This window comes from Erythrolamprus reginae, chromosome 1 (assembly GCF_031021105.1).
Source record: "Erythrolamprus reginae isolate rEryReg1 chromosome 1, rEryReg1.hap1, whole genome shotgun sequence".
Lineage (NCBI taxonomy): Eukaryota > Metazoa > Chordata > Lepidosauria > Squamata > Dipsadidae > Erythrolamprus > Erythrolamprus reginae.
The window spans coordinates 365,885,221-365,910,801 of NC_091950.1; the positions used below are offsets into that span (position 1 = coordinate 365,885,221).

General features: G+C 41.8%; 1 protein-coding gene and 1 long non-coding RNA gene across 9 annotated transcripts in view; one reads left to right on the plus strand and one right to left on the minus strand.

Moving 5' to 3' along the window:
- LPGAT1 (lysophosphatidylglycerol acyltransferase 1) overlaps nucleotides 1-25,581 on the plus strand; it is a 60,060-nt gene that overhangs the window by 11,563 nt on the left and 22,916 nt on the right. For 5 of the 8 annotated variants that reach the window (XM_070734464.1, XM_070734466.1, XM_070734462.1 and 2 more), the window contains exons 4-6: nucleotides 7,662-7,780; nucleotides 11,223-11,351; nucleotides 24,288-24,561. In XM_070734464.1, coding sequence (XP_070590565.1) covers nucleotides 7,662-7,780; nucleotides 11,223-11,351; nucleotides 24,288-24,561 — 522 coding nt within the window. Of the gene's footprint in view, nucleotides 1-3,247; nucleotides 3,403-7,661; nucleotides 7,781-11,222; nucleotides 11,352-24,287; nucleotides 24,562-25,581 lie in introns of those variants that run through there. The other 3 variants (XM_070734467.1, XM_070734468.1, XM_070734469.1) reach the window with 2 other exon arrangements.
- Nucleotides 5,601-24,392, minus strand: LOC139157574 (uncharacterized). Its single transcript, XR_011557511.1, has 3 exons — nucleotides 24,217-24,392; nucleotides 8,535-8,602; nucleotides 5,601-5,692 (listed from the first exon to the last, which is right to left on the minus strand). It is a non-coding gene; the product is annotated as an uncharacterized lncRNA (long non-coding RNA).

Here is a 25,581-nt window from a genome sequence, read left to right on the forward strand (position 1 = left end):
GTTTAACATAAAATTCTGATTATTTATTCTTCAAAGTGAAATGATTTCACACTATGTTTTAATTAGGTAATCAAATGGATGTAAGATATTCATTGCATCTTGGATTTCCCAAGTAGTAATTAGACTTAATTCACAAATTCTGTAGGGCTATTTGTTTTTGACTTGTTGATGGAGTGACAAAATAACACTATGCTAAGTGTGTATTTGGTGTATGGGCTGTTCAGGGAGGGGTAGTACTTCTGGTGTAGAGCATGTCATGTCCTTTTATGGCAGCTCATTTTATGGCAGCTTTTAGGGCAGCTCATTCACATTTGGTCCTCACTTATCACTCGGCTCTCACCTGTGGCTCCTAGTAGCTGTAGCATTCACAGTAGACTCCCCACCATCAAAGACTGAAACCCTACAGGCCATCAACCAGCTGTCTAGTGGCAAGGCCCCAGGATCTGATGAGATACCAGCAGAGATCTATAAAGATGGTGGTACAGTACTTGTCGACAAACTCACTCAGCTGTTCCAGTATTTCTGGAATCAAGGAACCATTCCTCAGGAACTGAAAGATGCATCCCTCATACACCTCTACAAGAGGAACGGGAATCGACAAGTCTGTGATAATCATAGAGGAACATCACTGCTTTCCATCACAGGCAAGATCCTTGCATGAGTGTTGCTGAACTGCCTCACTGACCACCTGGAACAGGATCTATTACCTGAAGCACAGTGTGATTTCCGCAAAAAGCGTGACACTATGGACATGATCTTCGTAGCCCAACAGCTCCAAGAGAAGTGTCAAGAGCAGAATCATGAATTTTACACCACCTTCGTGGATCTCACTAAGGCTTTTGACACTGTCAGTCATGAAGGCCTGTGGCGCATCACGTCAAATTTGGTGCCCTAATAAATTCATCCTGATGCTACGTCAATTTCATGACGGTATGATGTCCTGTAATATCTATACTGGCTAGAATTTGGGGGAATTAAATGACCAACATGTGGGACTGACATGGAATAAGCCTTCCTACAAAGCTCAAAGTCTACCAAGCAGTAGTGTTAACTACCCTGTTGTATGCCAGTGAGACTTGGACTGTATACAGGAGACATTCTAGGCAATTGGACTATTTCCACAAGACCTGCCTCTGTAGAATTCTGAGGATCCGGTGGCAGGATAAGGTGCCTGACACTAAGATCCTTTCCAGAGCAGGCCTGCCATCAATTCCCACCTTGCTGATGAAAGCCCAGACATGCTGGGCAGGCCATGTTGCCAGGCCATTGCATCTCTAAACAGGTCCTCTATGATGAGCTGTCTAAAGAAAAGTGATCGCATGGGGGACAAAGGAAGCAATACAAAGACACTTTGAAAGCCTCCTTCAAGTCCCTCGATATGGACACCACTTCCTGGGAAACCCTGCCCCAAGATCGACCAATATGGCACATGATGATGATTATCCACCAAGGCTGCCAGACATATGAGGCCAGAAGAACATCCATTGCAGAAGAGAAGTGAGCACTCCGCAAAGCCAGAGCTGCAAATGCTGCAACAATGGTGCTCACACATGTCTGCCCAACATGTGGCAGAACATTTCATGCCTGTATAGGCCTTACCAGTCACCTGCGGACACATCGCGTACAGCCCACAAAGCACTAGATGTTAAGGTCATCTTCGAACACGATGAACGAACATCATCATCATGCTAGGCCATATACTGGACTTTACAAGGCATAAAGTTTGAGTCTAAAGTAGCACAGATATGTAAACTGCATTTTGCTTTAGTAGTGTGTGTGAATTCAGCCGGGCAAAGTAAACCTCTTGGGTGTGAGTCAAGGATGTTTCTGTCTGTGTTTATGCTGTTTTATGATTGATTGTTACAGGTAGTCCTTGACTTACTACTGCAATTGAGCCCAACATTTCTGTTGCTAAATGAGATACGATTTGTTAAGTGAGTTTCCCCCATTTTACGACCTCTTGTCAAAGTTGCTAAGTAAATAATTACAGATAATAGTTATTAAATGATTATAAAACTGTTTCATGGTGGTACAGATAGTCCTTGACTTATGACCACAGTTGAGCCCAAGATTTCTGTTGCTAAGTGAGATAGATGTTAAGTGAGTTTTGCCCCATTTTATGATCATTCTGACCATAGTTGTTAAGTGAATCACTGCAATTGTTAAGCTAGTAAGACGGTTGTTAAGTGAATCTAGCTTCCCCATTGACTTTGGTTGTCAGAAGGTCACAAAAGACCATTATGTGACCCTGAGGTGCTGCAACTATCATGAATGTGAGTCACTTGCCAAGCATCCAAATTTTGTTCATGTGACCATGGGGATGCTGCAACAATTGTAAACATGAAAAAATGTCATAAGTCCTGTTTGCAGTGCCATTGTAACTTTGAATGGTCACTAAACCACCTGTTGCAAGTTGAGGGCTACCTGTATATGCTTGCTTTTGAAGATTATGTTGGTTACCTTGGTTCTTTTTCAAAGTATGTTTCTGAAACATTCAGTATCTTTGAAATTGTAACAGACTTATGGCATTTCGACTAGTCATTTCTCTTACAATATTTAAGAATTCTTTAATTTACAATACAGTTGTACAAATTGCAGTAGAATTAAGAAACAATAATAGTAAAATGATTTTTCTCTTTATAAAGAATTATCTGTTTAAAGGATTTAATAGGTTCCGAAGTAATGAAGTCAGTAATAATTAGATTCTTCATTGCTTCTCTGCCTAGAATAAAACAAGCACCAAATTTCATGTATGAGATACAGAAAACTGCCCAGACAAGAGGGAAAAAAATCAAACAATCTCCCTCGCCCCACGTTCGTCCTTTAATTTTTTCCTTACATTTCCATCACGTGCTTTACAGTTATATCATCTGCTACCTATTATAGAAGCATTTGACTTTCCAGGTGTCAACATTTTTGTAGCTATTTACTAAAACTGTTTGAACTGTGATAGTTGAGATAATGGCTATTATACCTACATTTTCTACTGATAGTAAGAATTCATCCCCTATGGAAGAACTTATAAAGTAACATTTAGCTGTTTTTCTTACAACTTTAAATGTAATTGGTAAATTCTGAGCTGATAGTTTGCATCTTCCACTTATAGATTTTAAAATTGACTCCAGATAAGATTGCACTGCCACTGAAGAAATAGGATCAAATTTTTAAAAATCAAATTTAATCAACTCTTCCTTTTCTCTGTTCTTCTTTCGTATGTATAAATGGCCTTGGAGGAACAAAATAGCTGTAACTGGAAGGGAACTGTTCTCCAGCAGGCCAGATGAAGCCCTGCAGATTGCTGATTTTCTACAATCTCTTGTCCATATGAATCACAATGTTTCTTAGGATATTGTGTTGTGTTTTCTGATGGAAATAGGGCACATTCTGAAAAAGGAATTGTTGGTAGGTTATTTGACATCAGGTGTGCTTAAATGACTGATTAAAAATCAACATAGAGAAAAACACCTACATAACATTAAAGAGAGAATTAAAAAGCCAAAAAGGAAACAAGACCTAAGTACTATTTTCATCAGCCATCAATAGGATGAGCAGAAATTAATATTAAGATTAGATTAGGCCACTAGACCAGGCATATCAAACCCGATCGCATCATGGGCCATAAATATTCTATCAGCAACGCCTTTCACTTTGTAACCCTTGCCATGAACAGCATTGTTGTTGTAGTTTTTTTGAGGATGGTCTTGAACATTGACATTCTCAAATGCGTTGCTTGGAGAATCCAAGAGTGGGTTGACTTCTATCTTTTTACCAGAGACCGAGTGTAGTTTTTTTCTTTATTGGCCATGCTCCTCTGCTCAGATGAGTTCCAGTTTTTCGACTCAGTCTAGCTAGAGTGACGTGTATTAATTTGCTGTGGAAAATTTATTGAACAGCTTGGATTCTCCAAAAATCTAGAAGCTGAAGTATTAGAACCAGTAAGAGGGATTTTTTTTTTTACCATATTACAGCCTTTGGGCTGCCATAATGGCACCAAAGCTGCCGGCAAGTGTGCTGGTCTCCCTTGGATTCCAGGTCAACTGCTATTGCTTTATTCATTGATCAGGCAGCATCCAGAGTTCAACCTATCCTGCGGGGCTCTTCCGGTAAGTGTGGGCATCTGCTCCCCCACATTTCTTCTGCTGCCGATGGGTGAGCTGGTTTCCCTGGTCCGCCAGCACAACTGCCACCACATCAGCTCCTACTTTCAGGGTGGCTCTGGAACCCTGGGGCAAACTCAGAGGACTTAGCACTTCCCAAAGTGCTGGGAGAGCTGGATTCCTACTCTTGCACCATTTTGTCTGGAATGCAAGCAGCAGCAGTGCTGGGCGACCTGGATTCCCGCTCTCGTCTGATTTTTTTCTCACTTGCAACCGCAGCAAGATTCCATTGCTGTGGCTTAGTCCCTTATTGGGCCTTGCCTTCCCTGGCCATTGCAAGGATACTGGAACTCCCTGCTTAGTCCACCACTCCTTCAAGACTGCCATAGAGACCAACTCGAGTCCAAAGACATCGGACTGGTCTGTATAATAGAGGGGTTTGAAGTGGTCACTGTAAAATGGCTGAGCAAGATTTGTTCTTTGATATTGAGCAGGCTGATCCCTCTTCCTGGACCTGTAGGGCTCATATTCCTTGCCCCAGGAGTTCCTGACAGACCACCAGGGGTAAAACTGCTGGAAAGAGCAGGTCTAAAACCTCTATGTATGGAAAAGCACCCCTGCGTTGGATAAGGATGCCAAAAAGCACCACAGGGCATGAGAAAACACTTGACCAAGTCTTAGTAAAAGGCCCTAACTGAGGAAGATCCAATGGCTTCCCTTTCAGAGGCAGCCTTTTCCTGCCCTGGGCAATCTGCACATTTTTTCGCACTTTGGGGCTTCAGGAAGCTTCCTTTAGCCTCTGGAATGCGAAAAACAGCACAATGGGGAAACCAGAAGTCTGTTTTTCTGAAATTCTGGCTTGTCCATTGGGCGTTTTTTTGCACTCTGGGGCTTCAGAGAAATTTCCCTGAAGCCTCCGGAGGGTGAAATGGTCTTCCCCAAGGCTGAAAATCATCTGGTCAGCAGATGCATGCCTGTTAGAGCTGACATAGCCTCACATGCCCTCCGATATGGCTCCACGTGCAACCTGTGGCACACAGGTGCTATAGGTTCACCATCACTGAGAGAATTTACATATGTACACTTAGAATTGTTCAATCATGATTCCCTCTATGCTTCAAGAAAACTAATCAGCTTCAATTGGATTAGTGCTAGTATCAATATGCTCATAGGAAAAGTCACAAAGTGGTCGATCATCAGGGAATGGATTTTGAATTCTGGAAATAAAATCGAGAACATAATTGTGCCATGGTAATTTTAGCAACTTATGTTTTACATCTCTCCTTGCATGTCCTACTCAGTCATGGGCTACCATCACATGACATTTATCCATGGTTAACTAAAGTTGATCCATTTGGGCGGTTGTTAACATAACTCTATCCACGCTGAATTTGTGTGTCTTGAATTGGAATTTTATGATACACTATATTTTTGTATGATTCAGTATTGTTTGTAGACATTTTTAGATACCTGTGAAGGAAAAGGTTTCACTATGTGCAGGTCTTGGTCATTCATCAGTGTTTTTTAAGCTTTAAGCTTAATATCTTTGCCCAGGCTGGATTGATATATGAGCAGGAGACATAGAAAATATCAGGCTAGAGTAGAAAATTAAGGAAATAATAATAGAAGAATACAATAGCAAATCATTTCAAGTATTTTAAAATTACAACAACATAATGATGAAATTATGCACCAAAGACAAATTCCTCGTGTGTCCAATGACACTTGGCCAATAAAGAGTTTCTTCTAATACTATCCTATTCTATTCTGTACTGTACTATATTATACTATATTATTACATTACATTACATTACTATATCATATCATATATATCTCATATCTCACATTACGTTATATATTATATTTATTATATTACATTATATTATCACCAGGTATTGGGTTCACTTTGAAAGAGATTTTGTCCTATCGTTTTACTTATTTTTAAAGATAGTTTTAACATACATACATATACAGTACATCATAATTTACAAATTTAAAAATGGAAAATCTAGGATATTTGTTTCTGGATTTAGATATTTATTTGCCATATTACTATATTTTGATTTTGCCTCATCTTTATAAGCTTTCATTTTTTGTTGCCTTATCATTCTTTTACTTATTTTTAATGATAGTTTTGACATACAGTAGAACCCCGACTTACAAGACTAATTGGTTCCGGAAGGAGGCTCGTAAGTCGGAACGCTCGTATGACGAAACATTGTTTCCCATAGGAAACAATGTAAAGTCAATTAATCCGAGCAACAACAAAAAAAACCCGCTTCCGCGTTCAGCTTCAGGAGACAGCTGCGAAGCGGCGCGCGTGTTTTAAAACGTCGCAGCCGGCCTGGGGGGCTGCGACGTTTTAAAACACCCGCGCCGCTTCGCAGCTGTCTCCTGAAGCCGAACGCAGAAGTTAGCGTTCGGCTTCAGGAGACAGCTGCGAAGCGGCGCGCGTGTTTTAAAAGGTTGCAGCCAGCCTGGGGGGCTTGCCAGCACCCCCCGAGCCCCCCAGGCCGGCTGCAACCTTTTAAAACACGCGGGATATGAGCGCCAAGGAGCTGTCTCCTGAAGCCGAACGCGGAAGTTAGCGTTCGGCTTCAGGAGACAGCTCCTTGGCGCTCGTATCCCGAATGTGAGCTCGGGAGGCGAACAAAAATGTCGCTCCCCTCCCAGCTCTTATCTCGAGTAGCTCGTAAGTAGAGCTGCTCGTATGTCGAGGTTCCACTGTACATGCTCAATATATACCGTGTTTCCCCGAAAGTAAGACAGTGTCTTACTTTTTATCCCCAAAAGCCCCACTATGTCTTACTTTTGGGGTATGTCTTATATTGGAAAAAAAATTGTCAAATTTTTTGTTTTAACCATAAAATTAACATTTATTAACAACCTGAACAGTATTGTATTCACCACAAAACAGCAGATGATACCCCAGTATGCCAGTGTGTATGTTTTACTGATGTATGATTAATACTGTGTGCATTACCGCATTTTAAGCAGGAGGCGGCAGTGACAAGTGCAGGGGACGGCGCGGTGACGTATGGAGAGGGGGGCAGCGCGGAAGTGGGCAGGAGGCGGCGCTCATTAAGATCAGAGGGAGGTGGCAGACGCGGCGACGTATGGAGAGGGGGACGGTGCGGACGTGGGCAGGAGGCGGCGCGCAGCTAGATGAGAGGGAGGCGGCAATATGTCTTACTTTCGGGATATGGCTTATATTAGCCGACCCCCCTGAAACCCCCGATATGTCTTACAATCGGGGGTGTCTTACTATCGGGGAAACAGGGTAGTATAGAATAATTTACAAATTTACAAATGGAAAATGTAGTGTTTGTTCCTGGATTTAGAAATTTTACTACCTGATTGCTACATTTTAGTTTTGCCTCACTTTTGTAAGTCTTTGTTTTTTTATATTTTGTGTATTATATTTGAAGTAATCCAAATTTACAAATCAATGTATTGTAATTTGTTGGAATACCTATGAAACATGAGTTGCTGTCATTTATTTTAAATTTCTGTAAGTGACCATTATTTTAGTTAAGTCTGTTCTTTCCTTCTGTTCTTGCACAGTCATGGAATGGGGAGATAATATTAGAACAGTTTCAGAAGATGAAGCTTTGATGCTGGTGAACCATCAAGCAACCGGAGATATTTGCACTCTAATGATGTGCCTTCAAGACAAAGGCACGGTATGCTATTTTGATATATATTGTTGATATATTGTACTTGTTGAATAATCTGGGTACTTTTTTCAGAAATATAACATTAGAAGACTCGTGCACAAAACCTATGTCCATCCAATACTTTAATCATATCTTATACTTCTGTATCTTTTCAATTTACATTATTTACATGTCTATTTTGCGCTGTAGAAGCAGCATTAAATACATTCTGTCTGCTTGCCTGTCTCTATCTGTCTATCCCAAGGGTGTCAAACTCATATCATGGTATCATCCTGTGACATATCAGGATTTTGTTACCCTTTGCTAAACTGAGGGTGGGCGTGGCCAGCTCATTACACATCAGTCCATAGGCTGGAAGTGTGACAGCCAGGTCTACCCCTACCTGCCTACCTACCTGTTCTAATGTATAGCCATGATAATAAATAAAAATAAAAATTTGAGTACAGGTAGTCCTCAATTTACAACCATTTATGACTGTTTGAAGTTAGAAAAGTCACTGAAAAAAAGCACTGACTTCTGATCATTTTTCACATTCATGACCTTTGCAGCATCCCCAGGGTCATGTGATCAAAATTCAGATGCTTGGCAACTGATAAATATTTATGGCAATTAGTTTCCCAGAGTCATAAATGCATCCTTCTGACAAGCAAAATCAATGGGGAAGGCAGATTCACTTAGCAGTCTTGAAACCAATGTAACAACTGCAGTAATTCACTCAATAACTATGTCAAAAAAGGTTGTAAAAAGAGGCAAAACTCACTTAACTTTCTTATTTAGCGGTGGAAATGTTGGGCTCAATTGTCTTCATAAGTTGAGGCTGTATTGAAGCTAAAGTAGACATTTAAAAAACAAAATAATAAAATCATTGCACATGCATCTTTACAAAGTTACAAATCGTGAGAGAATTGGGGCCAGATATAAATGCTAAGGGAGTGAGTGCCATAGCAAGAGAAGAGCCACTCCCATGTGCCAAAAACAACAACAACAACATAATAATAATAATAATAATAATAATAATAATAATAATAATAATAATTTATTAGACTTGTATGCCACCCCTCTCCAAAGATTATTTATATGATAGTATAAATAGTGATGGTGAACCTTTTTTTGCTTGGGTGCCAAAAGGGTGTGTGCGCAATCCCTTCTCCTCGCACATGCACCCACAATGCACATAGACATCACTGAAGCCTCTGGACTTCTGGTAGGCCCTTTGGGCTGTTTTCACTCTCACTATGTTTCAGGAAAGCCTCCAGAGCCTGTGGATGGTGAAAATAATGGCCCAACAGGCCTATCAGAAGTTTGGAAATGAACTTCTGGTAGAGCCATTGGGCTGTTTTTCACCCTCTCCAGGCTTCAGAAAAGCCCCCTGAAGCCTGGGGAAGGTGGAAAATGGCCCAACAAGCCTACCAGAAATTGAGAAGCGAACTTCTTGCAGGGTTGTTGGGTCTGTTTTTCGTCATCCACAGGCTCCGGAGACTTTTCTGAAGCCTGGGGACAACGAAAATTGCCTCTGGAAGCCTGAAAATCAGCTGGCCAGTGCCGATATAGGACAATGCCTTGCACGTATGCCATAGGTTCACCATCACGAGTATAAATATATTTAAGAGGACCTACATTTCTGATTTTACAAATATAAGAAGTTTGTAATAGCTGACCCTTTGGTAACCAGTTTTTTTTTTTAAAGGTTTAGGTTTAGGTTTATTGGATTTATATGCCGCCCCTCTCCGCAAACTCGGGGCGGCTCACAACAATAATAAAAAAACAGTACAGTACACAATACCAAATCCAATGCCCACCCATCCAGTTCCAATTGAAATTAATAATCTCATAAAAAACAGTATATATAAAAAACAGGCACACAGTCAATCAATCAACAGAACAACATGGGCAAGGGGGAGGTGTTTTAGTTCCCCCATGCCTGACGGCAAAGGTGGGTCTTAAGGAGTTATAAAGTTGATTGACTACACCTTAAATAGTACCCAGTAAGGAAATGACTATAGTACAGATCTTTCAGCAGAAGTTTAATTTGAAATCCTATCTTGCACCATAGAATTTTCTACTAATTTACATTTTCAAATAGTACTTTTCAAGGGTACTGTAGCTCCCAGTAAGCATATTTCAGCACTTAAGATGGGATGTCACGAGGGCATGATAAAGCAGTCAGGTTTGACTGTCTCAGGAAGGATGCAGCTGGTATACCACATGGGGTTATGCAAGGTCCTCCTTTCTGTCTGTCACTATCACTAAAGAATCCACTCATAGCTGAGGTTCAAGACACATTCCCACACCGGTTCTGATCTTTTAAGGAGAATGCAATTTTATCTAAGAGGTTGAACCTCAGTCTCTAAGTCTTTCATCTTGTCTTCCATCTATTTCACCTGCTTGCTTTTCTCTTTTTCTTTAATCATCCCATTTTTGAACTTAAGAAAATTCAAAAGTACTGATTGAATTTAATGGTAGAAAGTCATAGGTAAATATCAGTGTAATATCGCTTCTCTGCTTAATTTACACATCTTTATTTCATAATGGCAACTGGGACTACCTGGATTGCCATTGCTAAATGATGTGGTCGTGTGACATGCGTTATATTCACATTGCTTAGCAACAGCAATCCCAGTCCCTGTTGCTGTTGAAACTGGAGGCCTACCTATACTCTTTCACATATCTGTTTTTGTTTCATATTTATAAATTGGGAAATAGGTGATGGCAATTAGATACCTTAATTTGGTCCTCATGTTTTTTCTTATCTCTTTTTTGTAACATAAGAAATTATATCATTCAAAATGGGACAAATAAAAATGGAGAACATATACTAGCATGTTCAAAATCAATGTGATGGGTATAATACCAGAACAAGTTTAATTTTGTGAACTTCATACATCTATACAAATTTTAAAAATTAAGTCAACATTGTAAATGGATCTTAAAGATCTTAAAAAGTATTATTGGGTAGATACATTTTTTGAATAATCAATATATTTTGCAAATCATGTTTACCATCTACCTTTGTTTTTTATATATAAATAAAAAAAATTAAATGTTTGTATAGAAATAAAGATTGTGTGAGAACTTTAAAAATCTTAATTAATGAAAGTGGATTTTAAATAATATGATTTACCTAAAATAGTGAAGAAGTAGTTATCTGTTGATTTTATTTCAATGCTGACAGGCTTAAGGTTGATTCCAACTTTATATAGAATTTTATATAAAATGAAAGTTAGGATAAAATGAAAGTTAAGAAAGAGAAATATACTGAGAGAATATTGCTTTAGTAAATACTTATTGAAAGCTGATAAGCTTTTAGTAAAAACATTTATATGAACATTAAAAAGATGCAATTTGTATTAAGTTTTCTATTTAATAGCAAAAATATTTTTGTATTTTTATACATTTGCTTCTATGGAACAGAAAACCTATCTCTGATTTTTGTTTTGTTTATATGCAGAATGCACACTATTTCTTATCTCAATTTTCCCAGGTTGTTCGTCGAATGATGTGGCTGATGGATCATATATTTAAATACACAAATTTTGGAATTGTATCTCTGATTCATGGAGACTTCTTTATAAGACAGGTAAGAATTATAAATATTTTAATAGTAAAATTTGCTTTCTTAAATATTTATTTGTATCTTGCTATGATTGTCAGTGTATATTAAAAGCCTTTGTGGCTTAGTGGTTAGAATTCAGTGTATTGCAAGCTAACTCATTCCCCAGCCCAGAGTTCAATGCTGACAGGCTTAAGGTTGATTCCAACTTCCACCTTTCCAAAGTCGGGAAAATGAAAATCCTGATTGCTGGGGGCCAAATGCTGATTCTGTAAACAACACAGAGAGTGCTTTAAAGTACTATCGGGCAGTATATAAATCTAAGTACGGTACTACTGTTATATATTAAATTGAAACCCATTTCAAATAGTGTCAACAATGAAAAAATTTACAGAATGTGGAGAAAAACATAGTAACTACTAAGAATACTGGTTTGGTGTACTGTAGACATGTTCCATTTTTTTTTGTTCACCAACTTAGAAATACAAGACCTCTGTTTACTATGCTTTTTTTGCAGATTGGAGTACAGTACATAGTTTGCCACAAGTTTCTAATCTAATGTGAGATTAGAAACACATTAGAAACAAGTGAATCCATACTTTTAAAAATAAAATATTAATCCATATTTTGGCTTTCTCTGAATGACTTTTCTATATGCAAGATTGTCCCATAGTTACTTATTTAAAACATTTATATAACCTCCCACCTTATCTTAAAAATTTACTGTTTTTACAAATACACTGTATTTTCCCGAAAATAAGGCAGGGTCTTATTTTCTTTTGACCCCTGAAATATGGCCTTATGGGATATGGGGCGGGGGGGGGGCATGAGACATGCATCTTATTGGGGTCTGGCAGCTCTGACACGTCTCGGCCGGTCTGTGCAAAGAAACACTTTGCACAGTAAAGAAAAAAAATTTGCGACTGAAGAAGTTTGTTCACACTAGAGAAAGTTTTTTTCCCTGTACAAGATGTTTCCCTGCACAGACTGGCCCAGAGATGTGACAGAACTGCCAGATGGTAAGATGCGCGTGTCGCAGTGGAGTGCATTTTGGGGATGGCAGGTCGGGCAGGGAATGGAGTGGGCCGGGCTGTGAGATGTGTAAGACATACACCCTGCTGGAAGAGAAGAGGCCGGTCAGAATGGAGCCGCAACCTCACATGGAACTGGAATCATATAGCGGGATGCGCAGTCCCAGAGCGGCCGCTGCCAGAAGACACTCTGCCCTGGCTCCCGGAAGGCTCGGCAGCAGGCAGCTGGCCTGACCAGCCTCGTTTAGTGGCGCTCTGCCCGGCCAGAGGGTGATGGTGTTTGCCTGCTGGGTGGGCACTACTTGGCAAGAGGTGCCGGGCTGTTGCTCTCTTGTAAGTGGGGTGGGAGTTTGCAGGCAAGGGGGATGGATGGATTGACGGGGGAGGCAGGAGAGAGCACCAAGAACACTGGGGAGAAGTAGAACAGAGAGGCAGCTCCAAGTCATGATTAAGGGGCCCAGCTGCCATCAGCTGACCAGAGAAGGGAAGACTGCCTCCAGTGCTGGCCATACCCACCCCTTCACTAGGGCTTATTTTCATGGGGAGATGTATATTTGCACCCTCCCCAAAAATCAGGCTTGGCCTTATTTTCAGGGCATGTCATATTTTTGGGGAAACAGTAGAAGATTCTTTGGAACTGCAGTGCAACAGAATATTTTGCATCCTTCAGGGGATCAGAAATTTTAATAATGTATCCCTGATATACAAAACATTTATATTCTTCATATAATTACGGATTTAGAAAGGGTTGTTTAAACTGTAAATTTCATCTCCTATAAATCTATCTTATAAATCATATACATTTCTTAATTTATAATTTGATCTGCCTAGGCAAGGAACCCAACTTGAGTGACATTTATAGTTTTATAGACTTTTGGAAGTACTTTTACTTAATTATGACAAATTCTAAGCTATAGTATATTTATTATTAGACAGCCAACAATCAACCAACCATATGTATTTCAGAGAATACTACTGATCAGAGATGGGTTCTTCACAGTTTGCTCAAACTGGTAGCACCCCGCTGATGACATCATGATGATGTGATGGAACTAGTTCAGTTGGTGCCAGTCCGTGGGTGCCGTCATATTTTTTCTGAATTTTTTGGTTTTTTTTTCTTCTGAGCATGCACAGAACTTGAGTTTCCAGCATTGTGCATGTGGTTGCCATCTTGTTTTTGGCTAATATTTTGAGGGGGGTGTTTTGGATTTTTTGCCACTGCGCATGCATGCATGCACAAAGCATGTGCAGGCCTATGCGGCATAGCCAGATGGTGCAGGAGGAAGTGAACTGGCAGCAAGTTATGTTAGAACCCACCCCTGCTACTGATGCAGATACAATATTCTGCTTTTTGAAAACTTGTTTCCTGCTGTTCAATGTTTTCAGAAAAAGAAAGTAAAAGACAGAAAAAAGTGATAAGGACAAACAGCCATAAACTTGAAAGGGATTAAAGAGAACATGTATTTATTTATTTATTTTATTTATTTGTCAAAACATGTACAAGATAACAGGTATGGTATAAACATAAACAAAGCAAAGTAGGTAAAGGTAAATCTGTATAAGACAGTAGGACAGGGGCGGTAGGTATGATGGTGCGCTTATGCATGCCTCTTACAGACCTCTTAGGAATGGGGTGAGGTCAACTGTAGACAGTCTATGGTTAAAGTTTTTGGACTTTGAGGAAGGAACCACAGAGTCAGGTAGTACATTGCAGGCATTGCTCAATCTTGCTGAAGTTGTATTTTCTGCAATTGAGTTTCAAGCAGTTTACATTGAGTTTGAATCTATTGTGTGTGTGTGTGTGTGTGTGTGTTGTAGTTGAAGCTGAAATATTCATAGGCTATAAAGAAAAAATAATACTCCCTGGAGAAAAAAGAGTGAGTTAAAAAATAACATTTCCTCTTAGAGAGTAGCTGGAAATAGGCGTTGATTGCTTACCTGAACGCCTCTTCTCGTACGGTGAGCGGGTACAGCAGTCACATGGGTTGCTCATGTCCAATCCGGTGGAACTGAGCCTAGTATTAAAAAAGCTTGCCGGATCCGCCCCTTCCCCAGAATTCGCGAATCCATAGACTAGGCTCAGTTGTGAAGCTCTGTAGTGTTCAACTCTCATTGTTAGAGGAAGAAAGAGATAGAAAGGTAAAGAAGACACATACAAGGGCGGGAAGTGACTGCTGTACCCGCTCACCGTACGAGAAGAGGCGTTCAGGTAAGCAATCAACGCCTATTCTCCGTACTGAAGGAGCGGGTCCAGCAGTCACATGGGACATACCCAATAGATGGTCCCTAGGGTGGGATTAGCTTGCTATCGTGTGAGATAACGGATTGGAGTACCCTTCTGCCGAAGGCAGCGTCCGCTGAAGCGTAAGAATCAATTTTGTAGTGCCTGATGAAGGAATTTGGCGAGGCCCAAGTGGCTGCTTTGCAGACCTCCTCCAACGGGGCTTGAGTCGCCCAAGCGGCCGAGGTGGCTGCGCTCCTGGTGGAATGCGCAGTGATGTTCATTGGAACTGAGAGGGAGGCCGACTCATAGGCCTTAGATATAGTCCCTCTGATCCAACGGCCTATTACTGTTGAAGACACTTTGGCCCCCATGACTCTGGGATGATAGGCTACAAAAAGTGCTTCTGACCTCCGAAAGGGTCCTGTGCGTTGGATATATATTCTCAGCGCTCTGGTGAGATCCAGGGTGTGCCATCTAATTGCCAAGGGATGGTCTCGTTGGAGGCAGAAGGAAGGTAGGACAATATCCTGAGATCTGTGGAACATGGAACTGACCTTGGGTAAGAAGGTGGGGTCCAGTCGCAAGACTACCTTGTCCTGATGGAATTGGCAAAGGTCCTGCCTGATTGAGAGGGCAGCCAGCTCCGAAATGCGTCGGGCAGAGGTAATAGCCACCAGAAAGGCTACCTTAAAGGATAGGTACCTGAGGGACGCCGATTTTAGGGGTTCGTATGGTGCCTGCGTGAGGGAGTGGAGAACCCGTGGCAAATCCCAGGATGGATACCTGTGGACCTTGGAAGGTCTGAGGTTGGCTATGCCCTTGAGGAATTCCTGAACTTCAGGGAAGGATCGGAGAGGCTGTCTGCGGGGGCCCCCTAGGACAGATGAAATGGCTGCCAGATGACGCCGGAGGGTGCTGGTGGAGAGTCCTTTATGGAAACCTTGCATAAGGAAGGAAATAATTCTGTGTATGGGGATGCACAGAGGGGAGAGACCTTCCTGAAGACACCACTGGTGAAACTTGGACCACGTGTGGTCGTAGATTCGGTTGGTCGAGCCCCTTCTGGCCTTTAGAATGACCTCCACTGAATCAGGGTCATGCCCACGCAGCTCTAAATCTCTCCTGATAACAGCCAGGCGGTGAGGTGGAACCACTCCGGGTCTGGATGGAAAGAGGCCCCCTGCCGCAGCATATCCCCCGAAACGGGGAGTCGCCAAGGGTCCTGGACGGACAGCTGTTGGAGATCTGCGAACCAGGGCCGGCGGGGCCAATGAGGGGCGATTAAGATTACTCGGGCCCTCTCGGTGAGGACCTTGTGAATCACGTCCGGGAGGATTGGAATCGGAGGAAATGCATAGAGTAGGCCTGGAGGCCATGGACTCCGGAGGGCATTGATCGCTTCCGCTCCTGGGGATGGAAATCTGGAATAGAAGCGAGGGAGTTGGGCGTTCGCATTGGTCGCGAAGAGATCCAGGACTGGTAGGCCGAATCTGAGGGTGATTTGATGGAACAGGTCTTGATGGAGGTTCCACTCTCCTGGGTCTATCGTTGCCCGGGATAGCCAATCCGCCTGGATGTTGAGACTCCCCGAGATGTGATCGGCTAGGAGCGACTGGAGATGTTTTTCCGCCCAAAGGCCCAGCTTGAGGGCCTCCCTCATGAGAGCCTTGGATCTCGTGCCCCCTTGCCTGCAGATATGGCTTTTTGTGGCAATGTTGTCGGTGAGAATGAGAACGTGCCTGTTGGGGATGCGAGGAGAGAAATGCTTCAGAGCCAGGGAGACGGCTCTTAACTCTAGCCAATTTATTGGCCTGGAAGCTTCCTCCGGGGACCACGTGCCCTGGGCTATCATCCCCTGGGCGTGGGCGCCCCATCCCGATAGACTGGCATCTGTGGTGATGACAAATTGATCCGGGCACCTGAACGGGGATCCTCTGTCCATGGCCGGAGACTTCCACCACTTGAAGGATCTGCGAACACTCAGTGGGATGACAATGCGTCGATTTGAGTTGCTGTGCCCCGATCTCTGAAAAGGCAACAGAAGCCACTGGAGTTCCCTAGCATGAAGGCGAGCCCAGGGAATGATGCCTATGCATGACACCATCTTCCCCAAAAGAGAAGATAGAGTAACTATGGATACTGAAGGATTAGATAAAATGTTAGAAATTAACTCCACTATACTGAGTTTTCTCTCGGGAGAGAGAAAAACCTGGGAAGATTTTGAATCAATAATGGCTCCCAGGTGAGGAATGGAAGTGGAAGGTTGGAGGTGACTTTTTTCAAAGTTGATGGAAAAACCCATGGTCCTGAAGGACTGACATGGTGACAGAAAGGTCTGATTTCACTCTCTCTAGGGAGTTCCCATGAATTAAAATATCATCAAGATAACATAAAATGTGGATGGGAGACGCCCGGATATAGGCCGCCAGGGACCCCAAGAGCTTTGTGAAGACCCGAGGGGCCGAGGAAAGGCCAAATGGCATCGCCCTATACTGGAAATGCCTGCCTTGAAAGGAAAAACGTAAAAATTTTCTGTGGCATTTGGCTATAGGAATGTGAAGGTAGGCCTCAGTGAGGTCTAAGGAGACCATGAAATCTCCCGAGTGAATGGCGGCCAAAATAGAAGACAAGGAGTGCATTTTAAACTTCCTATATTTGATGAATAGGTTTAGTTTCTTTAAATCCAAAATGGCTCTCCAACCTCCGGAGGACTTTGGAACCATAAATAGGATGGAGTAAAAACCTAGGCCCTTCTGACCGGAAGGGACCGGCTGAATGGCTCTAATGGACAATAGATGAGAAATGGCCTCCTCCATACGGTTACAATCTGAGGATGACCTGGGCGAAGGGCAGGAAATAAAACGTTTAGGGGGAGGAGAAATAAATTCTAAAAGAAGGCCTGATTGAACAGTGTCAATGACCCAAGGGTCCTTGGAGGTGAGACGCCAATTTGCAGCGAAATGAGCTAGGCGACCCCCTATGGGAATGGAGGAAAGGTTACCATCTAGGTTTTTTTGAAGCCCTGTTAGAGGCAGCTCCCCTTTGGAAACGAAAACCCCTACCCCTGGAGTTCCTACCTTGGGAACGAAAGCGGGGGGAATACTGACCTGGAGATCTCTGATAGGAAGCCGCTTGATCTTGCTGGCGCCCTGGGCGACGAAAGGACTGCGTTTTAGTAACCTTTTTTGTGGTTGGGCCCAAAACCTTCTTCTTGTCTGTGGTCTCCGTGAGGAGAGGATCCAGAAGATCACCGAAGAGAAGGTCGCGCTTTAAGGGGCCCTGGGATAACTGCCACTTTTGGCGAACTCCCGCTTGCCAAGGGCGAATCCATAGGAGTCTTCTTGCCGTTGTAGAGGCTGCAATAGACTTAGCAGAAAATCTAGTAGATTGTAAGGTGGCATCAGCCACGTACTGGGCAGCTGCAAAGACCTTGTTGAAGTCTTGTTGACCTCTCAAGTCATCTGGAGGAATGTGCTGTTGAAGTTGGCGAAGCCACAGCAGCATGGCTCTGGAGAAGAAGGAGGCTGCTGCAGAACTTTTAATGGCCCAGGAATCAGCGGAGAAACCTCTTTTGAGCATTTGCTCGATGCGCTTGTCCTCTGGACGGAGGACTTCCTCCGCCTCGCCTGGCACAGCCGCTGCCGAGTGAAGAATTTTGACAGGTTCATCTGGTTTGGGAAAAGATAGAAGCTCTTCATAGGAAGAGGAGAGTTTATACAACTTTCTGTCCTTGGTAGAGGGATTAAGGCCAGAGGCTGGAAAATCCCACTGTTTAAGTAAGGCATCTTTAAATAATTTAGGCATAGGGATTACCTCGTTATCCTCCTGTTCCTCTGTGAAGTAAGGTAAATTCTCCTCCGGGGGATCAGTGGAAGTGGAGGCTTGTTTCTCCTGGGCCGCTAATCCCGTAGAAATTCTAGCTTTGAGGAGGAGAGATTTGAATAGTTGAGAAGGGAAAATAGTAATGGGAGGAGGGACCTTTATTTGGGATTCCTCGTCCTCAGATAGGCCCTGGAAAGGGTCTTCATCCTCCTCTACATCCTCATATTCATCTTGGGAGGACTCTGAGTCATCCTGAATAGGAGCTCTGACCGCTGGGGAAGAACCCAAGGGGCGGGAGGAACGAGAAGGAGGAAGAGGTAAAGGAAGCTCATTGATGGAGGAGAGTTTGGCATCAATGGCTTTGGACAACACAGCAAAAATAGATTGGAACTCAGGAGGTAAACTGGAAATATCAGCAGAAATGGCAGAAGAATCCCTAAAGGCCTGGGAGGATCCTGGCTGGGGGGAATCTTCCATAATATCTGGTTCCTCTGGACCTATGCCCCATAGGTTAGGTTGGGGTCTGTCTAGGTTTGGCTCATCCAGAGATAACACAGGGACCCCAGAAGGAGGCAGGCTAGAGGCCTCTGGTGGGTCTTGACTACTGATTACTTGGGCCTGCACTTTCAAACGTTTTGCTGATATATCATGAATCTTTTGTAGGGCTAGGTCCCTTCTCTTCTCGGCCCTGGTGACCTTGGTCGAGGGGCGGGCCCCTGGAGAAGAGGAGGAAGAGGCCTGGGGGATACTAGTAATCTCATCGCCTGTAGGCCTGGCCTCTCTGGGACCTTTAGTTGTGCCTCTCTTGGGAAAGGTAGCCATAGTCTGACAATTAACAGAAGACAAGGCTGAGCCAATAATTAAATTATAAGGAGAAGATTTCAAGGACTTCCCAAGAGGAATGGATCCTGCTTCGAGGCCTCGAAGCTGCTGAAACGTGAGGACAATCTGGGCAAACCCAGAGTTCGTGCCCCCAAATCCAGCGGGGCCAGCCTCCCTAAACTTTGCAATTAAGTAAAACCAAGGCACTCTGGTTGGAGGCTAGGCCGGTGGAGAATTTAGCCTGGGACCCCCAAGGCCCGCTCCCGGATCCACGCGGTGGACTGAGGCCTACGCGGCTGGCAGAAGGCCAACACGAGAGGCCTAGATATTTTAAGAAAGGGCGCGAAGGCCTTCGCGCCAAAAAATCGCTTCGTAGAATTTCTTAAGGGGAAAAGCGATCGACTAAGTCCAGGAGACTAAAGGCGTCCCACTCCGCAGGAGGTATTTTATAAGCCCTTAAATATATTTTTATACAATAATTAAGCAATAATCCAATAATAAATACTTGCACCAGAACCTCCAGGCCAAGGGATTAGAAGAATCCACAAGCGGCCGCAGGAATCGTAACCGGCAAAACCGCCGGGGGAAAACGAAACCGCAACTTCTCCCAAGTAAAAAAGCCTAGCCGCTTTTTATTTTTTTCCTTTTAAAAACGGCTGGCGCAAATAGTGCAAGTAATTGAATAAAGACAATAAATCTTACTACTTTTTTGAAGGAAAGATCGAAGGGAAGGTGTTAGAATGTTGAACGAGCATTCACAATACAACCGCAGGATATGCGAACTGAGCGAATTCTGGGGAAGGGGCGGATCCGGCAAGCTTTTTTAATACTAGGCTCAGTTCCACCGGATTGGACATGAGCAACCCATGTGACTGCTGGACCCGCTCCTTCAGTACGGAGAAATGGAAGTAGCCTAGATCCAGACCACAAGGTTCAAAATAGAGTGATCATAGCTCTGCAAACTCTGATATCTAGTTCCTGCTCTTCTTTAGGTATACAGTAGTTCCGTTCTATAACAGATTATTGCTTCTCTCCTTCCATTTCTGATCACCCCAGGTTCCTATGGAAAAATGTGAAAAGAAACTAACGCAATTTAAGGTCTTTGAATATTAACTTTTGTTTGGCTAGAAATTGTGCTTGGGAGACTTAGCAACAAACTAGTAGCAAAGGAAATAATGGCAGGAACATATTTTGATTGGATTTATCCTCAAATAAGTAAGATCATGTCAATGGGGGAATATAGAGTATATAGGAAATTATCTTGACTGCAAGAGGAAGAGTTGACCATAGCATTGATCAGATAAGAGAGTATTGAATAAATTTGATTGGCAGGCCCCTCCCTATCTCTCCTGAAGATAAAGATACAGGACCTATCCATTAGTTAAAACAAAAATCTTGATCTATGTAGCATTGTTTTTGGGTTTTTAAAAAAATCTGGTCTACCTTGTTGGGCTACAGGGAGAAATGGAAGAATGATTAATTCACAAATAATTAAATTAAATTTGATTGTTTGTTCTCTGGGAAGTTTACTTTTTACTGGAATAGTGCTTAACAAGTTTATATAATGATAAGGCTGATTACATTGGCTTTATTTACCCAGGTGAACAGATTATGTGTTCACTTTTTTATTTTATTTTAAAATTTAGGTTAAAAGTATTATTTTTTTTAACATAAAAGCTTACTCAGCATGCTTTGTAAGCTTTTAGATGTTTTTTCTAGGGTAAGGAAGGGACAAATTATTTCTGAAAGTTGAAGCTTTATGCTTAAGTCCAATGTACATGTACAGAAGATCATTTGTAGAAATAGGATACTTTTTAAAGAACTGATTCGATTTTGCTCATCTGCTTGTTTTCAGATGTGTCTGTAAGGCAATTCAAATAAGTGCTTGCCTAATTCCTAGTGGCCGAAATAGCACCTTTGAGATTTTTCCCCTTCCCCAAACTGCTTTTCTCAGAGCCATCAACTTGATCACTCCAATTCTAGTGGGTGACTACAGTCCTGAAGGTAATTTGGTGCCAGGCCATAAAGGATTCTCTAGGCCAGGCCCAGCACTTAAACATGAATGAAAGCTATCTTTCTTAGTTCTGTGAATAGCATTATTATTTTACCATTCCTTGTTAGTGAAGTGTAGAAGTTGATATGTATTATGTTTGTAACTACAAAATATATAAATTGCTTAAATAATGGACAGCTCCAAGATTTACTTTTGTATCTAATTTCTAATACAGTAATTCTCTTAATGTAAACACTTTGTGTGAAAATCATACAATATATTGATAAAGGAAAATATTGAGATGGTGCTCTCTGAATTCTGTTGTTTTCTTGTAGATGTTTCATTGCTCAAACTAGATAACATTCAGTGCTAGTGGGGAGTTGAGTTTGCTCTCGGTTCATATTCCAGTGACTTGCCCTGTCAGTATTGGTGGGAGTGGTCTGGAGGTTTTTTTGTTAGACTGTTTACTCTTAAGCTAAGAGTTTTGCAGTTATTTGATTGGGGTATTGTGTACTTTTTGATTGAGTCACAAGATGGACTAGATGTCTTTCCACTCAGAAGGTTGAGAATTCAATCCTAGGCAGTGACAAATGTTTCTTTATTAGGGCGCAAAGAGAAAACATATGCTGCAAACTCTGCATAGGCATCAGGAAGAGCATCTGGCCCAGTATAAAGCTCAGCTTCATTCAGTTGCCCTCACTCCAACCCGGAAAAAAAAATTACAATGTCATAAACAGAAAAAAACCCTTATTGATTATAAGGCTTATGTTAATCTTAGGCTATGTTCATCTGAGTGTTGATTGCTGATGGGAAGGTGTTTTGATCTTTTTGTTCACTTGGTGTGTTAAGCTATGCACTTTTGATGAAATTGCATGGATATCCATTTTTTTTTTTGAATATGTTGCATAAATGTTTCCTTTTTATGCTGTTCTCGGTGGCTGCAGTATGTTTATGCTTGAGCACTGGCTATTCAACTCAATATAGCACAACCAAAACTAGCCATAAAGTGGGTAACATTGTCATATATAAAAATCATCTCAGAAACCACTAATAAACAATTACGGCATCAGCGCAGCAAACAGACCAACCCAAGCTCTCCAAAACATCTTAAGTAAACCCAAAGATTGAGCAGGCCCAGAAGAAAAAACAAGAGTCAGAGGGCATAGCCAAAGGCCCCGGTGAGACAGAGTTCCCCACGCTCTGCTGGGAAGCTCCAATATCCTCGTTAGGAGGTCCGGACCTGTTGGAACCAGACCAGAACCACTCTGAAGGGGTGTCTTTTTGATATTGGAAGTATATGCAATGTTTTGTATGTTTTATTTTAAAAAGGAAAAAAACAAGAGTCATATACAACCTATATTGTAAAGATTACAAAGCTACTGTGTAGGACAAACAGGCAGAGAACTAATAGAATAGCAATAACACTTAGACTTATACAGTAGTCCCTCGCTATACCGCACTTCACTTACCGCGGCTTCACTTCATCGCGGGTTTCTGAGGAAGTCGATCGGCAGATTTAAACAGCCCGCCGAACTCGATCGGCAGGGTTTTTTTTAAAAAAATATATCTAAAATTGTAAATACTGTATTTAAATACTGTATCTAAAATAAATACTGTGTGGGAAGGGTTTATAAACACTTAAAACAATGCAAACTTACCAAACAATTACAATATAAATACTTAAATAAGTACTATCAGTCAATAAATTCCCCATCGCAGATTTCACCTATTGCAGCCAGGTCTGGAACGTAACACCAGCGATAGGTGAGGGACTACTGTATACCACTTTACAATGCTTTACAGCCCATTTTAAGCAGTTCACAGAGTAAGCATATTGCTGCCCCCCAAACAGTTTGGGTCCTCATTTTACCCACCTCGAAAGGACAGAAAGCTGAGTCAACATCGAGCTGGTGAGATTCAAACTGCCAAATTGCAATCAACCGGCAACGGGCAGAAGTAGCCTGCAGTGTACTGTACTCTAACCACTACGCCACCGTGGCTCATCATCATCCAGAATGCATCCATCATCATCCAGATATGATGAAAAAAACCTCTTTAATTTCACAATATATGGACATAGTTTCAACTGGAAAACTGACCATTCTACATCAAGCCAGGCCCAAAAATGTTAGAGAATTTTTGTAAACCTGGCACTCTGACGAATCGGTCATTAACAGACACATAGATATAAACAACATCTATACTGAGCCAAGGAGACAACAAACCCAAAAGGGAACAAAAAGACCAAAATATCTCTCCACCAGCAACCAACACCCACGTGTGCATAGATTAACACCACGATTAACATCAGACCAATAATCAAGAAGTAAACAATGCTCCAATCAAGGTATGTCAAGCTAACAATAAACAGCCCAACCAAAGAACCAATGATGGTTAATCTTTTCAGCACCACCAGAATGGAAGCATGTGTGCGTGCTCTGGAGTACCAGAACCTGGAAGAGCAGCTGGCTGGGGTGCATGTGTGCCAGACTAGCTGTCAGATGTGCATGCATGCAGCAGAACCTGGGAGAGAAGATGGAGACGGTGTGCGTGCCCACAGAGAGGGCTCTTCGTGCCAATCGCTGGCACAGGTGCCTTAGGTTTGCCATCGCAGCTCTTAAGACCATCCCCACTAACACTGTCAGAGCATGCCACTGGAATAATGAACTGAGAGCAAACCCCACTCCTTACTAGCATTGATGATGTTACATAGTTTGGGTAATGAGACATCTGTAAGAAAACAACCAAGATCAGAAAGCATCAAGGATCTCTCATCATACAATGTAATAAGCTACGGCTTATTTTATATTTTATTTAAAAATCCATACATACTTCTAATCAAACAAAGCAATATTGTACCTTATTGCAATGTATGAATCTACCTTTGAAAAAGAAAATTGAAGTTCTGTAAATATTTTAATTATACATTAATTTCATACTTTATTTCTTAAATTCACAATTTATTGGAAACATTGGTTTGAAGTTTTTCAGTTGAAATACCTGGTTTGGGTAGGAAAGTAGAGATGCGTCTGATATTTTATTAAGTATTCTTTTTGTCATTTCCATTTTAGGGAAAGGCTTATCGTGACCAGCAGCTTATACTCCTCCATGAACATCTAGAAAAATATTACAGGAGCCGTAGCCGCAAGTGGATTGTATTGTTTCCAGAAGGTGGTTTTCTTAGAAAAAGGAGAGAAACCAGTCAGACATTTGCCAAGAAAAACAATTTGCCATTTCTTACACATGTCACACTGCCAAGACTGGGAGCCACACAAGTTATACTGAGAAATCTGGTAGCTCAGCAAGAAAATGGAACTTTGGCGGGTGAAAAGGTTCCTGTATCAGGTATGGAACATTTTGAATATTTACGGCTCAGCTGGTATCTGAGCAGAATCTTAAAAATAGTCTGAGGTTTTATGCTGTGCTGTATTCCATGCATAATTTGTTACACAACAATTTGTATAAATTAACATTGTATCCTGTAAATTTAACATTTACCCAAAGCTGTGCAATACTACTAAGCTACCAAATAATTCCTTTTTTAAGTTTTATTTTAATTTTCTTTGCTGCTATGACCTCTAAAGTCTTGAGTAGCTCCTAAGGTACTTTAGAAAAAGCTTTTTGACAAGTGAGATCAGGAAATCAACTCCGGAGGAAGGCTAAAACTATCTTTACTGAAATTGGCAATTTTAATAGAATCTTGCAAGGCTGATTGTACTCCCTCTTTTATACTTCAGCAAATTAGTAGGCATCTCCCTGAGCCACTTCCAAATGATATTGCCTTACTCTGGACTTGAAAAGTTTTTTGGCTTCTTTTGCCTAAGTAATGATTCTTGCATATTTCCATCAAGATCATCTTTACACCAGATGACCTTACATGGAGATTTAGAATCAGAATAGTATCTTCAACAGAATTTATAAAGGCAATTCTCCATGTAGCGCTCTTCAGGAATCACCCTTGACATCTGCAGCATAACAGTTAGAGGTTCCTTATGTTTTTCCTTGGGTGAAACATTATTCTCAGTCCTTCTGGGGAGTTGAGAGAATAGAGGAATCATTTCTTTTCTGGAGATTAACAGATCCAAATTTAAGGCAGGTGCTCTTCTGATCTCAGGCCTTTGCAATTCCATGGGGTCTTATAGAGCAAGTCTTTTGCCATCAGGGAAGGTGGCTGCCCAAATAGCAATTACTGGAATAGGATAACTAACAAAATACGTATGTGGAGACAACACCCCAAATTTGTCTCAAGCAAATGCTGGCATTGCTTCTTTGGTTTTTTCCTTCTGTTACCAGATACAAGAATACTTCCACTTAGGCCACCATAAAAATAATCTTCCAGATCAAATTTAGTCAGTTTAGGGGCTC